The sequence below is a fragment of the Semicossyphus pulcher genome, unplaced genomic scaffold (genome assembly GCF_022749685.1).
Source record: "Semicossyphus pulcher isolate SPU_LCO1_2020_fin unplaced genomic scaffold, fSemPul1.0.p SCAF_7, whole genome shotgun sequence".
NCBI lineage: Eukaryota > Metazoa > Chordata > Actinopteri > Labriformes > Labridae > Semicossyphus > Semicossyphus pulcher.
In genome coordinates this window covers 32,553,280-32,568,783 of record NW_027211748.1, presented here as the reverse complement: position 1 = coordinate 32,568,783, position 15,504 = coordinate 32,553,280, and the positions used below count along the sequence as shown (strand labels likewise).

Sequence of the window (15,504 nt, the reverse complement as noted above, 5' to 3'; positions counted from 1 at the left end):
TGCAGGTGACTAGCTGAAGGTTGGAACATCGGTTTAGTTAGTCACTACAAACATTCATTATTCAAATTAACGTTCTCTTAATCACTTCATTTAAATTAAATAATTACAACATTTCTGTTAAAATATGTTGAACTTAAACTAAACGGCTTGCTTCAGTCTATTTCTATAATATCAATCCAAGGCAAATTCAATCTCAGCAATCAATCAATCATACCAAACATAAGTACCAAATAATTCGTCCATTTCAATTGTTCGTAGCAGCGGCGTCTTTCGGCGAAGCTTTGAGTCTGGTCTCATTTCGATGAGTCTCCTTCAGCGGCTGTTTCTCTGCTGATTACCGAGCGTCCGCGCGCGTGCTCTGACTTTCTGGTAAGCAGTTTCTCCGCGAGCTGTTCTTTGTCTTCTTCATGATAAACTTGCTGTGGGCAATGCCGTTACGCTCTGTCGCCGCCTGCTGGACCGGAGTTTAAAGCGTGGTTTTCTGCCTCTTTTCCTCAGCGGTGTGCGGATTTGAAAAGTCCGAAAATGAAACCTAAGTTCCGTGTTTTCTCCTGTGCTTTGTTCTGATGATTTTATGTTGGAATGTTTGATCCTTTCTTCATATTTTTTACTTTTCATAAGAATTTGTTTTCCTCCGTTTTAACTCAACAAACATATTTCCTTTTGGTAGCGTCGGGTCTTTATTTTCTCCTGCTGACCTGCTGCTGTAACGTGTTGACTTCCTGTCAGGCCGAGTTAAAAAAAATTGAACCACAGCAGCTGGGTCATCACCACGAAGAGCAAACATTAGTAATGAAGAGGAGACGTTGCGTTCAGGAAACAGCAGCCTCTTTAATGATCCAAATCAATCATAAATTAGTAACAAAATAAAAACATGTACGGAGGCTGCAGAGGGACAAATCACTGAAATCAGTGCTTCCATTGACTTTAAGCTTTAGATTTATTTGGAAATGAAACAAACTGGGAACATTTCAAAGCTTTCAGTCGCTGCTAACAACCGTCTCCGTGACAACTGGGGAAAACGAATCAGCTGAAGAAGACCGCGGGGGGGCTGCTGAAAGGTCTGGAAGGTTTCCATTAAGACGATCTTACTGAACATTTCTTTAAATAATGAAATATAATTAACAATTAAATAAAACATCACCATTATTATCACTGATCATCAAGCTCTGCAGCCTCGTCACCAAACACTCCTCAGAGGGTGAACCCTACAGCGCCCCCTCAGGACACACAGGCTCTCAGCAGGATGGGGGGGGGGCGCTGTTAGGTATCACATTTTGTTTCTTTCACTCTTCTGTTTCCATCTGTCTGTGTTTCAAACTGTTTCACTGTTCTTTGTGTTTGCAGCATCACTTCCTGTATGTCGATCACAGTCGTTGATTACAGCCGGTCAAATGGTCCAGTGAATTCTGATCGGAGTGATCATCCTGTTTCAGCAGCTTTGTTTGTTTGTTCTGGAGAGAATGTGACTTCCTGTTGGTCGTTTCAATCAAGCATAAAATCAACATTTAACATTAATCCGTCCACACGCCCACTATTAGCACAATGCTACCAGCTAACCTCCACAGGCGAGCTCTACAGTTTTTACCCATAATCCCACAGGCCTGGCATCAGTGTGCAGGTCTGAGTCCGGCCGTCGTACCGATAAAGCTCGGTGACGCTAGCGGAGGGCACCGCCTCCCCGTCTGTAGCCGTCAGTAATGCATCAGTTCTCGGCCTCTGATTGGACGATTTAGGCGGGCTGCAGGGGGATGCACCCCACTCCCACCCCTCCCTCATGGCTGACCATGGGGGCCCTGAAGGTCCAGCGGTTGGTGTCGGGGTTGTACATCTCCACAGAGCTGAGGTTGGATTGTCCGTCGTAGCCGCCCACCGCGTACAGACGTCCTGACGTAGACACCAGCGATACCCTGCTGCGCCGCGTGTTCATGGCCACCAGGAGGCTCCACTGACCCGACGCTGAGCCGAACACTTCCGCCCCGCTCAGGAACCCCGAGCCGTCATATCCCCCTGCCACGTACATGTGGCTGCCCAGAGCCGCCGCCCCGTGACGACAACGCTTGTTCATCATGGCCGCTGCCGGGTGCCAGCGGTTCGTGTGGTGGTTGTAGTACTCCACCTGCAGGACGGGAGGGGAACCACAGTTAATAGACTCATATATATATACATATATATATATATTATTTATAGAAACAAAAACTTAAATATGAGTTCATGTTATGGTCATACGATTCGTCCATGTTCATGTTTAAATATTAAAATAAGAGTTTATAATATTCACACTGAATCATTTCAAACTCTTACACTTATTTACATAAACAACCGTTATGAGCTCAGTTAGACGAATCTGTAGATGAGTGACCTCTGCTTCGTGACACTGACCGTGTTGAAGATCTGTAAACCGTCATGGCCGCCAGAGACAAAGATGCGTCCGTCAAACACAGTCACCCCAGCAGCACTGCGACTCGCACTCATGTCCGTCACCACCGTCCACCTGCAGAGAGACCTACAGTTATTAAAGGTGTATATACAGTCTTTACATATATGTACACAAAGTGGTCTTAGCCTCTTAAACCTGCATTCTCTCTAATGTCCAGCAGGGGCGACTCCACTGGCTGTCAAAGAAGTCTGATCCTATAGAAGTCTATGAGAACATGCTCCTCCTCCTCTCCTGATGTATTCCCTCAGTAAACATGTTCCTAATGACTTTATGGTCTCAGTCTCTAGTTTCAAGTCTTCTTCAACACAGCATGATGTTCATTTAGTCACTGATGCTCCCATTGAGAGTCACACAGACCAAGAAGAGGGGAGGGGTTAGGGCGGGGCTACCTGTGATTGACAACCAGAATGCAGACGTATCAGACATATATTGGCATTGTAACCATAAGTATGTATTATCTGTTGTTGTTGTAACAAGGACATATGTTGCTGTTGCTCCGTCTGCCTGTCTCTATCCTGCCCCTCTCTCTCTCCCTCCCTCTCTCGGCCCATCCAGTCTCTTCAGATGTTCAACATGAGTCTGGTTCTGCTCGAGGTTTCTGCCTGTTAAAAGGAAGTTTTTCTGCCAATGTGCCGAATGTTGCTAAGTGCTACTCATGGTGATTCATGTTGGGCCTCTCTTTAAATAACAGAACAAAGAGTCGGTCTAGACCTGCTCTGTCTGTAAAGTGTCTCGAGATAACTCGGGTTATGATTTGGAGCTATACAAATAAATGTGATTGATTGATTGATTGATTGATATCAATGATCCACCCTGTCATCTTAATATGGTCACTTCTGGCTCTAAAATAAACCAAGATGATGACGGACAAAAGCAAAACCTTTCCTTTGAGGCATCCGAGCTAACAGGTGAGACTCACCTGTCGGTCTCTGGAGAGTAACACTCCACAGAGTTCAGAGAAGATTTTCCATCATAGCCACCGCACACGTAGATGTGTCCGTCAATCACAACCGTTCCCATGGCGCTGAGGACAACAAAAAGTGTGATTAGACCCTCCAACAGTTCAGGATCAGTGACTGATCAGCTGATCATCAGTGTATTGACCTGCGCTGGCTGTTCATGCTTGACACTCGTGTCCAGCTGTCTGTCTCAGGGTTGTAAACTTCCACGGTGCTGAGCCGTGATTGGCCATCATATCCACCAATGGCATACAGCAGTCCGTTAACAACAGCCACGCCCACTCTGCTGCGAGCTGTCCTCATTGGCTGGCAGCGCTCCCAGAAGTTCCCAATCGGATCGAACACCTCAACAACGTTTAAGGAGTCACCTGATGGAGAGAAAATCAGCGGACGACCAATCAGATACCAGCAATGACATCGGTCCTTCTGTGATTGGTCAGCTGTTAAAACACATAACATATCTGTCAGCTGTGGTTCCACTCATGTCCCCTAGATGATCTTTAACCTCGCCATGTTAGCACTGAGGGATGACAGGTCACTACATACAGGAGACAGGTGAGTGGCCTACCTGAGCTGTTGAGTCCTCCCACAGCGTAGATGAGACCTGTGATGGAGGTGCAGCACCTCTGTCTGGTCTTGAAGGCGGGCAGGTGAGGCCGCCGCTCCGGCATCAGGTGGAAATCTTTGGCTTCATCCACCAGATCTCTGAAACACACCAGAGTCACAAAACCACTCTACACCCAGCAGCAACAACCAGGTGTCACTCAGGTGTCACACTTTATTGTCATCAACAATTTCAAACAGTTACACAACTACAACGTTACACCTGTACAGTGACACACCTGCATTTATGGCAGCAGCGTACGAGTTCATCCTGCTGCACTCGGTCTGACAGGAACTGAGGTCGACACAGAGGAAGTCTGATCTTTGACAGCAGCTCCGGCAGCAGAGACTCCCGCCGCTCCTGGTCATGATGCACCCAGGCCAGCACCGCTTCAAACACCTGCACAGGTACGACGCATTAAACACCTGCTCAGGTACAACGCATTAAACACCTGCTCAGCTACAACGCATTAAACACCTGCTCAGCTACAACGCATTAAACACCTGCTCAGCTACAACGCATTAAACACCTGCTCAGGTACAACGCATTAAACACCTGCTCAGCTACAACGCATTAAACACCTGCTCAGCTACAACGCATTAAACACCTGCTCAGCTACAACGCATTAAACACCTGCTCAGGTACGACGCATTAAACACCTGCTCAGCTACAACGCATTAAACACCTGCTCAGGTACAACGCATTAAACACCTGCTCAGGTACGACGCATTAAACACCTGCTCAGGTACGACGCATTAAACACCTGCTCAGCTACAACGCATTAAACACCTGCTCAGGTACAACGCATTAAACACCTGCTCAGGTACGACGCATTAAACACCTGCTCAGGTACAACGCATTAAACACCTGCTCAGCTACAACGCATTAAACACCTGCTCAGGTACGACGCATTAAACACCTGCTCAGGTACAATGCGTCAAATACCTGCATATTTTATTGTCCAGGTGGGGCTCTAGGTGAGTGGCTCACCTGTTCCTCTGCTTTGATGTTGAGCTCGTCGCAGCCCACCAGCTCCAGCAGCTCCTCCGTCCTCAGACTCAGGAACTCGTCAGACACAGAAATGTCCACAAAGTGCTGATGGAGGAAACTGTTGGCTGAGTCGTACAGCGTCGTACACATCATGGTCTCTGCAAACTGACGCACACCCAGACAGTTCTTTGGATGTAACCTGATCACACGCGCACACGCACACGCACACACACACACACACACACACACACACACACACACACACACACACACACACACACATCGTTGATCATGTCAGAGGATGGAGGTCTACAAACAGCTGTAAAGTTAATTCCTCATCTTTGACTTGGAGGTCATGTGAGATGGTTTTGTCACATTGATGTCATCAGGTGTCTGTTCGTCTTTTATCTTTAGCCCTTTTCACGCTGCCAGTTCAAGGCGGGATCATTACGCCTCTGTTACGTTCTGTCTTCTATGTAGAACACACGGAGGCTGAATGGTGGGGCGAAGTCGTTCCGCCTCTGAGCCGGCGTCGTAACAGAGGCGAAGCGATGTCTGTGTAAACAGCAGAGCCGGCAGGGCGGAACAGCGCCGTGTGTGTTGTTTACACCTTTACTTCAGTAACGCTGGAATGCTGTGAAAACACACACTGGGGCGGCTTTACGAGGCGGAACCGCAGAGTAAAAAGGGCTACTGAAATAATTCTGATGATGTCCACATGGCTTCAAAATTCATGATTTATAATTACAGTCTGGTTATATTTACAACCTACAGTTTGCTCTGAATGTCTTCACACACTTTCAACCAAACCCTGTTCAGATTTCTGTCACTTTTTGTTCACACACTTTCATGTGAATGTTTGATTTAATGTTTGAAACTGGAACAACATTTTATTTGAAATAGTTTGAGTTAGGGCTGCACGATTAATCGTATTGAAATCGCGATCTTGATTCATACGTACACGTCATTTCTAAATGACAACGATCCTGCCGCATTTTCATTCCGGACATCAGCTGCAGCAAAACAAGCGCTGCCCCTTTCCCCCTCAACAAATGACAACGCAGCGTTACACCACGAGATGCAGAGCAGCAGTAACTGGCCAAAACAAACCCATGTGAGAGCGAGGCTGAGACACCACCGGAGGAAACCTTACTTTGCCTCACTGACCTCATAAGGACAAATACAATGACAAAAAGAATCCAGAAGATGGTGCTGAGAACGACATGAGGAACCTGACCAACCAATAAGATGTGGCTGTGCACTTTTGAAGTGTTTGGAGTACATTTATCGGTCCAATTCCCATCCAGGGCTCCATTGTTTACACCTGCGAGAGACCTGAAATCCCGGTGGAGCTAAGAAGGAAATACTGGGGCTGCAGAGCCGGTAGGAGATGGCTAAGGAACTGTGAAGGCTCCGTGACCTGTCTGTTTGTGTAACCACAGCATCAACCAGCACCGGGACGAGGTGCCGCTGTTAACGGGAATACTTTCACTTCTTTTCCCTAACCACCCGGTGTAAAGGAGCCTCGATCATCCCGCTGCAGCACACACACGGCCTGAGGTTGTGTGTGCCGACAGGAAGCAGGAGACTTTTGGTTTCCTTAAGTGACTGTCCTGGGGCTGATCACGCTGATCAAACATACATTTGATCATCATTAGCAATGGTTGATGACAAACTGTATCAAGAACACAACTGCAGCCCACAGGTCTGTTTGTTTAATAAAGAACGTGTCGCTCCACCTGTGCTCTCTACTGTTTCATGCAGGTGTCCTTGAAAGCAGGTGCGCGCTGCGGACGTAGGTGAGGACAGCAGGCGAGCAGCGGAGGAGCAGCCCCGCCTACTCCCCGAACAAAGTATCCAGAGCTGTATAGAGAGTCACGTCAGTGGAGGTCCAATATGCTCCATGATCCGCCAGTGCAATGACACAACTCTCTCTCTCTATGGCTCTCAAAGTACCGTCAGTCAGTCAGTCAGTCAGTCAGTCAGTCAGTCAGTCACATACAGACCCATGTGTAGGGCTGACCCCGGCTGTCAGCCAAGAAGTATGATTGTTAATTGTTTATATAAACATGAAAACAAACTGCGTTTATCTGGTTTCATTTTCTGCATTTGTTTAAATCTCGTTAATACCGCAGAACAAAAATATATTGCATTGTATGTTTTTTCCAACATGGTGCAGCTCTAATTCTGTTCTATTGTTTTCATGTTCAGTTTCAGATTCAGGAAGCGTTTGCACTTTAACACTTCAAACAGGAGCGTTCCCGTTCTGTTGTCCAAAGCTGTGGTCCTTCATCAGGCACCTGCATATTTTAACTTAAGTGCAATAAACACTTATATTGAGAAAAAAAAATCGGGAAAGAATCGTGACCTCAATTCTAAGCAGCCCTAGTTTGAGTGTATACATTTTAGGGATGCACGGTATTATCGGCACGTTATCGGTATCTGCAGATTATGGCTAGAAAATTACAAATCGGCATCGGCAGATACGTCATTTTTTCATCGATAAAACATCGCTTTAATTGTGCCTAAATGCTCGATGATTCCCTAAAAAAGTTTGACGTAATGCTACGACATTAACTCTGCGCGCGTACTGCACCACGCCTCTTCCATCAAGCGTGAAGAAGGGTGGAAGATGTCTGCGGTGAAACGGAAAGCAGGCTGTGTTCAGCATCGGTCATGCGGGCCAAATCTCATACATTCAAAACTACGACTTTTTCGCCCATCTCAAGAATCTGCCAGTGGGCCACTTCAATAAGAGTGGGCATGATATCAGTTCCACTACAGGGGAGACTTGGTGGAAAAAAAACATGTGGCTAATATATCGCTAACAAAATCGGCAATTGGCAAAAAGGGTTGGAAAATATCGGCATATCGGATATCGGCAAAAAAATCCAATCTTGTGCATCCCTATTACATTTATTCTTTGATGTTAGCAAATAAGTCGGCTCAGGGTCCTCCTGTGGATGATGAGTGAGTGCATCGTGAGCATGTGCGGTGGTGTGTCACTGACCTCTCCTGCAGGAAGGAGCAGCAGGCGTCTTTAACGTTCTGCAGCTGCAGGAAGCTCGAGCCAATCAGAAGAGACTGAACGTTCTGCTGGTCGATGGCAACATGGCCGCTGTACGCAAAGTTTATCAGAGCCTCCAGAGCACTGCGGAGACACAGACTGGTTACACTGGTTACACTGGACAGACTGGTTACACTGGTTACACTGGGCACACTGGTTACACTAGGCAGACTGGTTACACTGGTTACACTAGGCAGACTGGTTACACTGGTTACACTGGGCAGACTGGTTACACTGGTTACACTGGGCAGACTGGTTACACTGGTTACACTGGGCAGACTGGTTACACTGGTTACACTGGGCAGACTGGTTACACTGGTTACACTGGGCAGACTGGTTACACTGGGCAGACTGGACAGACTGGTTACACTGGACAGACTGGTTACACTGGACAGACTGGACAGACTGGTTACACTGGGTAGACTGGTTACACTAGGCAGACTGGTTACACTGGGCAGACTGGTTACACTAGGCAGACTGGTTACACTGGGCAGACTGGTTACACTAGGCAGACTGGTTACACTGGTTACACTGGGCAGACTGGTTACACTGGACAGACTGGACAGACTGGTTACACTGGGTAGACTGGTTACACTAGGCAGACTGGTTACACTGGGCAGACTGGTTACACTGGACAGACTGGACAGACTGGTTACACTGGTTACACTGGACAGACTGGACAGACTGGTTACACTGGGCAGACTGGTTACACTGGTTACACTGGGCAGACTGGTTACACTGGTTACACTAGGCAGACTGGACAGACTGGTTACACTGGTTACACTGGGCAGACTGGACAGACTGGTTACACTGGGCAGACTGGTTACACTGGACAGACTGGACAGACTGGTTACACTGGGCAGACTGGTTACACTGGTTACACTGGGCAGACTGGTTACACTGGTTACACTAGGCAGACTGGACAGACTGGTTACACTGGTTACACTGGGCAGACTGGACAGACTGGTTACACTGGGCAGACTGGACAGACTGGTTACACTGGGCAGACTGGTTACACTGGTTACACTGGGCAGACTGGACAGACTGGTTACACTGGGCAGACTGGTTACACTGGTTACACTGGGCAGACTGGTTACACTGGTTACACTAGGCAGACTGGACAGACTGGTTACACTGGTTACACTGGGCAGACTGGTTACACTAGGCAGACTGGTTACACTGGTTACACTGGGCAGACTGGTTACACTGGGCAGACTGGGCAGACTTGGACAGTGGTGTTCGTCTTATTATACTGGAATGTGTGTGTACAGGTGAAGGTGTTGGGTCACCTGGGGTCCATGCCCTGCATCAGGATCTCGTCCTGTTTACACTCCACCATGTCGTTGGTGAACATGGCGTGAAAGTACGGGATGGAAGCTGCCAGAACGATCCGATGGGCGCTGAACTTATGATCTCCCACCTGCAGAGAGCACAACACCTTACTCACCTGTACAGTGTCATCACCTGTACAGTGTGTTCACTTGTATAGTGTGTTCACTTGTACAGTGTCATCACCTGTACAGTGTCATCACCTGTACAGTGTGTTCACTTGTACAGTGTGTTCACCTGTACAGTGTGTTCACCTGTACAGTGTGTTCACTTGTACAGTGTCATCACTTGTACAGTGTCATCACCTGTACAGTGTGTTCACTTGTACAGTGTGTTCACCTGTACAGTGTGTTCACCTGTACAGTGTGTTCACTTGTACAGTGTGTTCACCTGTACAGTGTGTTCACTTGTACAGTGTGTTCACTTGTACAGTGTGTTCACCTGTACAGTGTGTTCACCTGTACAGTGTGTTCACCTGTACCTTTGTCATCACTATGGAGCCAGATCAGTCTAAAAAGAATAAATGCAAACAGAAGGATTCACAAATATATTTTACGATTTATATGATAAAGTATTTTTTTCAATGTTTCTGGACCTCACTGCACCTGTGTGTGGGTACTTTGAGACTCCTCTGCCGTGGCTCAATTCGAAAATGGTTTTTTTTCAACAGGTAATCATCCATAACCAATCAGATGTCTCACAGAGTGTTGTGTGCCTGATGCGTGTTCTGCAGTCAGCTCGTCTCGTCAGCTTTCAGATAAGCTAGCAAAGCCGGATAACCTAAAAATTCAAAGGTTAATCCAAAAGGCAGCCGGACTTGGTTAAAGTTCTTGAATACGTTTCACCTCTCAGTATGATCTCAACTGTTTGGGCAGAGAATTCAACACTGCATTGTAAGTGAGTGATAGATTCACACTCAGGACCATGTGAGCCTAACGACCCATCAACACCAGAGGGTAATAACGACTCTCAGTGATACTGGGTTCATAGCTCAGGCTAACGACTCACTCTGATTACACTTTTATTAGCATACTAATGACCTACAGAGGCTTATATTTCTAGCTAATAATGCTAACATCTATTAGCATACTAATGACCTACAGAGGCTTATATTTCTAGCTAATAATGCTAACATCTATTAGCATACTAATAACCTCCAGAGGCTTATATTTATAGCTAATAATGCTAACATCTATTAGCATACTAATAACCTCCAGAGGCTTATATTTATAGCTAATAATGCTAACATCCATTAGCATACTAATGACCTACAGAGGCTCATATCTCTAGCTCCGTCCACCAGTGAGTTTAGAAGTAAAGAAGCCTTTCGGATGAGAAGTGAAACGTCTTCAAGAACTTCAACCAAGTCCAGCTGCCTTTTGGATGAAGCTTAGTGTTACCATGACCTGGATGATGAGAACCCTTACATACATGTAGCCTAAAAAGTTGTTTATTATCCTAATTTTTGCCTTAACTCCAAGATTAAACCTACAGGAGACCTCGCACCTGATTGCCACTTCAAACAGATGATTTTTTATTTCTTTGTGATCACTGATTTATGAAGATACACTCAGACTCAAGCTCCCGCTGGCACGGCTAGGACCATAACTCGACTTCCCTGCAGATTTTCAAATGACTTCTACCTGACTGCTGACACAATCTTAAATTGACCATCAGAACATTATAATGGAAAATATGAACAACTATAGAGTGCTAAAATATATTGACATTTAGACTGAATTATGTCCAACAACAAAAATATAGTCAGAGGGGGTCTCTGATGTCAGTGCAGCATCCTGCATCAATAGATGCCCAGCCCAAATGAGCTTACAGGGCAGTTAGCTTCCATGTACATACATGAGGTGTGACACTTTAAATCTGTTGACAAACTGCTGTAGTTGGGGTTATAGCATTTAAACCACCTTAACAATAGACCGGGGTAACTTCATTCTTTATAGCCCCATGGGGTAAAAGTTACCAAGCGCTGCACACGTGAGACTTGTTTCAAAGGAAACCTGTTAGCGGAAAGTTAGCTTACTAACAGTTACCGTTAAAAGAAGAACTGTGGGGATGCACTCATTTGATTGGCTGAAAAGACAACAATGCCCACGTGGGTGTGGGCACACATGTGATTGGTTGAAAAGTAGGGAGACATCTGATTGGTTATCAATGATTCCCTGTTGAAAAAAAAACGCATTTGTGAATAGAAGCCACGGCAGAGGCGTCTCAAAGTACCCACACACAGATGCAGTGAAGTCCAGAAACGCTTCGTAAATGCAGGTTAAACGGTTTAAATGTCACAACGTCCAAAATTGTTTTTGTTAAAATTTGCAAATACTGGGGCGCTGTTTCGCTCAGTCGGTAGAGCAGGTGCCCCGTTTACGGAGGCTACAGTCCTCGTTGCACTGATCGCAGGTTCGACTCCTGGTCTGCCAATCATTTGGTGCATGTCATCCCCCACTCTCTACTCCCAACATTTCCTATCTATCTTCAGCTTCAGTTAAAAATGCCAAAGGCCAAAAAAATAATCTTTAAAAAAAAAATTAAAAAATTAGCAAATACTTTTAAATACATATATTTGTTGAATTTCATTATTTAAAACTGGAAATATTTGTGTGTCAGAAATACATTTGTGAAACTTATTTATTGATACGTGGATTTTTTTATATTTATATAGAAGCACAAATATTTTTGTGTACATTTAAAAATATAATTTATCATATAAATCGTAAAATATATTTGTGAATCCTTCTGTGTGCATTTATTGTTTTTCAGACTGATCTGGCTCCATAAATCACCTGTACAGTGTGTTCACCTGTACAGTATTCTGTGTTCAGCGAGTTGCAATTTCAGCAGATCTCAGGTGAGTCACGGGGAGGATTACCTGCAGCAGCAGAAGCAGCAGCACTACAAGATGCTGTGTATACCTGTCACAGGTGCGTTCATGAACATGACATGACTGACAGTCATGTGATGATTGACAGAAATGATCACACCTGATCTGCTGCAGGTAAACCTCACAGGTTTCTTTCATTCTCAAATTTGTTCTTTCACTGACAGACAAGCGAACACACACACATACACACAGCCCTGATACTGACTTGAACCTGTCCTTTAAAACACCTGTAACACCTGAAGCCGTCTTTGATTACCATGACAACACGACAGCGACCCCGCGTCCTGCTGCCTTGCTGAAGGGTTCCCCGGCGGCAGCGGCAGCAGCTCTCAGCTGTTTCCGGTGTGCAGTAGGTCAGAGGTTAGCTCATTTAGCTTTAATGAATATGTTAATGCTAACAGCCTGTGACGCTACTAACCTGTCTAAACTGGCTGTTAGCTTGTTATAATAATCCTCTGTTAGCTCTCAGGGACTCACAGCTACTGTTAGCATGTTGTTAGCATCTACTGTGAACTCGGCTACCTCGGCTAGCTTCTTACTGACGGGCTGGTAGCTAACTTGCAAGCTAAAATTAGCCTCGAGGATCGTTAGGTTTACCTTGAGTGTGACATCACAGAGTTTCCCCTGACGTCGGATCTCCTCCATGACGACATAGCCTCGTGCTGGCAGGTCGTGCACTGAGAAATGAACTAAATCCTCGAGCTCTTCGCAGAGAACGTCTCCCATCGTCAGCAGGAGCGGCGGAGCGGCGTGGATTGAGGCTTGCGAGCCGCCGTACACAGGAGCGGCCGACGTCAAGGTAACCAGAGGAAAAATGGGGTTCCGGTGATAGCCTTCAGAATAAAAGGCACGGTCCACAATCAAACCGGGAGGGTCGGGTATAAAGTTAGCGTGTTCATTAGCTAGTCTACCACTTCCGCTTGGGTGTTTAGTCTTCAAAATAAAGGTTAAAAAGACTCACCGTTTCTCTTCCCTCCAGGTTTGACCTTAAAATTTATGTGAGATTTTTAAAGTAACACAAAAAACAACAACAACACAGAGTCAAAACATGTTTTAAGAACTAAAAATGTAACGTAATTGTCAAATCAGTCAAATTAATAAACTAGATAAATATCTAAATATTACACACAGCTCTGTACAGCTCCTTCATCCCACGTTAAAACATGTTTTATATGATATCCTGTTATTTTCATTGTATCTAAATCTGTTGACAGTGTGAGTGCTGCTGTTTAATCTCTATTGATATTCTATTTCTGTTTGTTATCACGCACCAACACGCTCGATAGTCATGTGGATTATTGATTTACATCACACCGTCTCATCTTCTCCCACAGTGAACTGCTGGCTTTTATTCCTGATGTTTCAAGTGTTTAATCATCGATGTGACTTTTAACTGTTTGATTGTTGTTGTGTCGAGTCCAGGAAACCACAGACACTTTGCTGATGGTCCAAATAAAACAGGAAGAATTGATGATAATAAACTCATAAATAATTATATAATTGTTTCTTAATGTTGTTTAATTTATGAGCTGAGGACGTTTAACACAATAAAACCTAGTTAGTTTCTGTAAAAAGCTGACACACTTTCCTTCAAGCTCACATTTTGATGTTAAAGGCCCTGGAAACTCAGCTTGAAATAGCAAAAATGCATCTATGATATCAGTTGTGAGTGTGTCATAAAGCATCCACAAAAATCTGAATGAAAATAAACGTTCAGAAACACGAGAAAATCTTCTTGAAAAACAGCTCGTTTGGCTGTGCAGACAATTTCTCAGGACTGTGTAGGCGTGGCAGCTCCCGTGTTGATTGACACCTGCCGGGGTCCGCCTGTCCGAGTTCTCATGGCAACTGTCAACACAACAATGGCGCATGTGAAAGCAGTGTTTCCTCTAGGACTTTTTTCAGCAGCAGGGTAGAGGGTGTTGTACCACCCAGGTATGTGCGCATGTGCACATCATATCAAAACTATTGCTGTCAGGTGATTAAAAAAATGAATCTAATTAATTACAGGCTTTGTAATTAATTGATTTCAATTAATCTCATATATGAATGATTTCTGTGAGAAGCACGTCACATGTAGACTGACTGACTGTCTTATTTCTTCCTTCCACACTTTAATTGTTCTCTCTTCTTCACCTCATTAAGTTTTAATTCACAAACTACTTTAACCTGATCACTTTGCTTCAGTCCCCCAGCACACCTGCACCTGTGCTCTCTGCACCGCTGCTGGCCCCGCCCCCTCTTCTGTCTCTCTCTCTGTCTGCTGTGTGGACTGTCTTCATCAGCAGTCTGTTTCATTAAGTCACAAAAGTTACATATTTTCTCTCTCGCAATTCAGTTCTCACAGCACGTGAGTCGCGTGTGCACGAGGGACGTTATTAATGACGTAGCGATCTAAACGATCGATCGTTACCAAATGACATCACCTTTTATAAGCTTTATAAAGCGCGACAATCAATGAGTTTACAGTAGGGACGTGCAGAGTTAGACAGACAATATCTCCTCATTTCAGTATGATATTGTGCAGCTCGCTGGAGGGAGATCACCAGGGAGCTGAACGTGTGATACTGAGCGCACAGCTGATAGAGGCACGTGGATCGTTTACACTGCGTGTTAGAACTGCACATGTATGCCGATGTCAGCGATGCGGAGCGGACCCTCTTTTGCCGTTAGAAGTAAACTGGTCCCGCTGTTGTTTATTTGGTTGCCAAGACTTCACGAGTTCACTGTTTCAGTGCTCTTCCTCAATGAGGAGAGGATGGACGATCGTTGATTTGCAGCGGAAATCTCCAAAGAGTCGTTCAATTACAACTTCTGAAGCAGCGGCTGCAACAGTTCACTACATGTATGTGGCGGAAACACTGCTGCTTCTCCAAGTCCGCCACATTTAAAAAATAAAAGAATGACACGTTGTCATCTCAGATGGTGGATGTGCACCTGGGGACAGCACACAGGCATGATGGGGAAAAAGGCAAACGTTAGGTAACTGCAGCAGGTATGTGCAGAGACGTTCAGGGTGTGTGGACAGGAGTTAGCGCAGACTCGGAGAGAGGGATTGATGGCGAGCCCAGAAGTGCACCTGTGAGGGCGGGGCAACTGTTGTTGATTATTTCAGGATTGGTTCGAGAAAATTTATGACGACATAAATATCTTCACTCACCACGCCCAATTTAACCCCAGCGTCAGGAAAGTTAACAAAGTAAGAATGGCAAAAACTCC

The 15,504-nt window shown here is 45.4% G+C and overlaps 1 protein-coding gene across 1 annotated transcript; it reads right to left on the bottom strand.

The window, feature by feature from the left end:
• Nucleotides 1-811: 811 nt before the first annotated feature.
• Nucleotides 812-13,038, bottom strand: klhl18 (kelch-like family member 18). The gene is made up of 10 exons (XM_069685561.1): nt 12,883-13,038; nt 9,350-9,480; nt 8,004-8,144; nt 4,994-5,192; nt 4,242-4,402; nt 3,968-4,104; nt 3,545-3,767; nt 3,360-3,464; nt 2,383-2,494; nt 812-2,119 (listed from the first exon to the last, which is right to left on the bottom strand). The coding sequence occupies exons 1-10, from the start codon at nt 13,009-13,011 to the stop codon at nt 1,733-1,735; spliced, it is 1,725 nt and encodes a 574-aa protein (XP_069541662.1). The 5' UTR covers nt 13,012-13,038; the 3' UTR covers nt 812-1,732.
• Between the last annotated feature and the right edge of the window lie 2,466 nt (nt 13,039-15,504).

Bases quoted from the DNA above. Each gene is read 5' to 3' on its own strand.
- klhl18 (XM_069685561.1), bottom strand. From the start codon at position 13,011: ATGGGAGACGTTCTCTGCGAAGAGCTCGAGGATTTAGTTCATTTCTCA. The intron at 8,145-9,349 runs GTGACCCAACAC...GTGTCTCCGCAG, and splicing joins ATGCAGGGCATGGACCCCAG to TGCTCTGGAGGCTCTGATAA. The intron at 4,105-4,241 runs GTGTGTCACTGT...GGTGTGTTTCAG, and splicing joins CGCTGCTGCCATAAATGCAG to AGATCTGGTGGATGAAGCCA.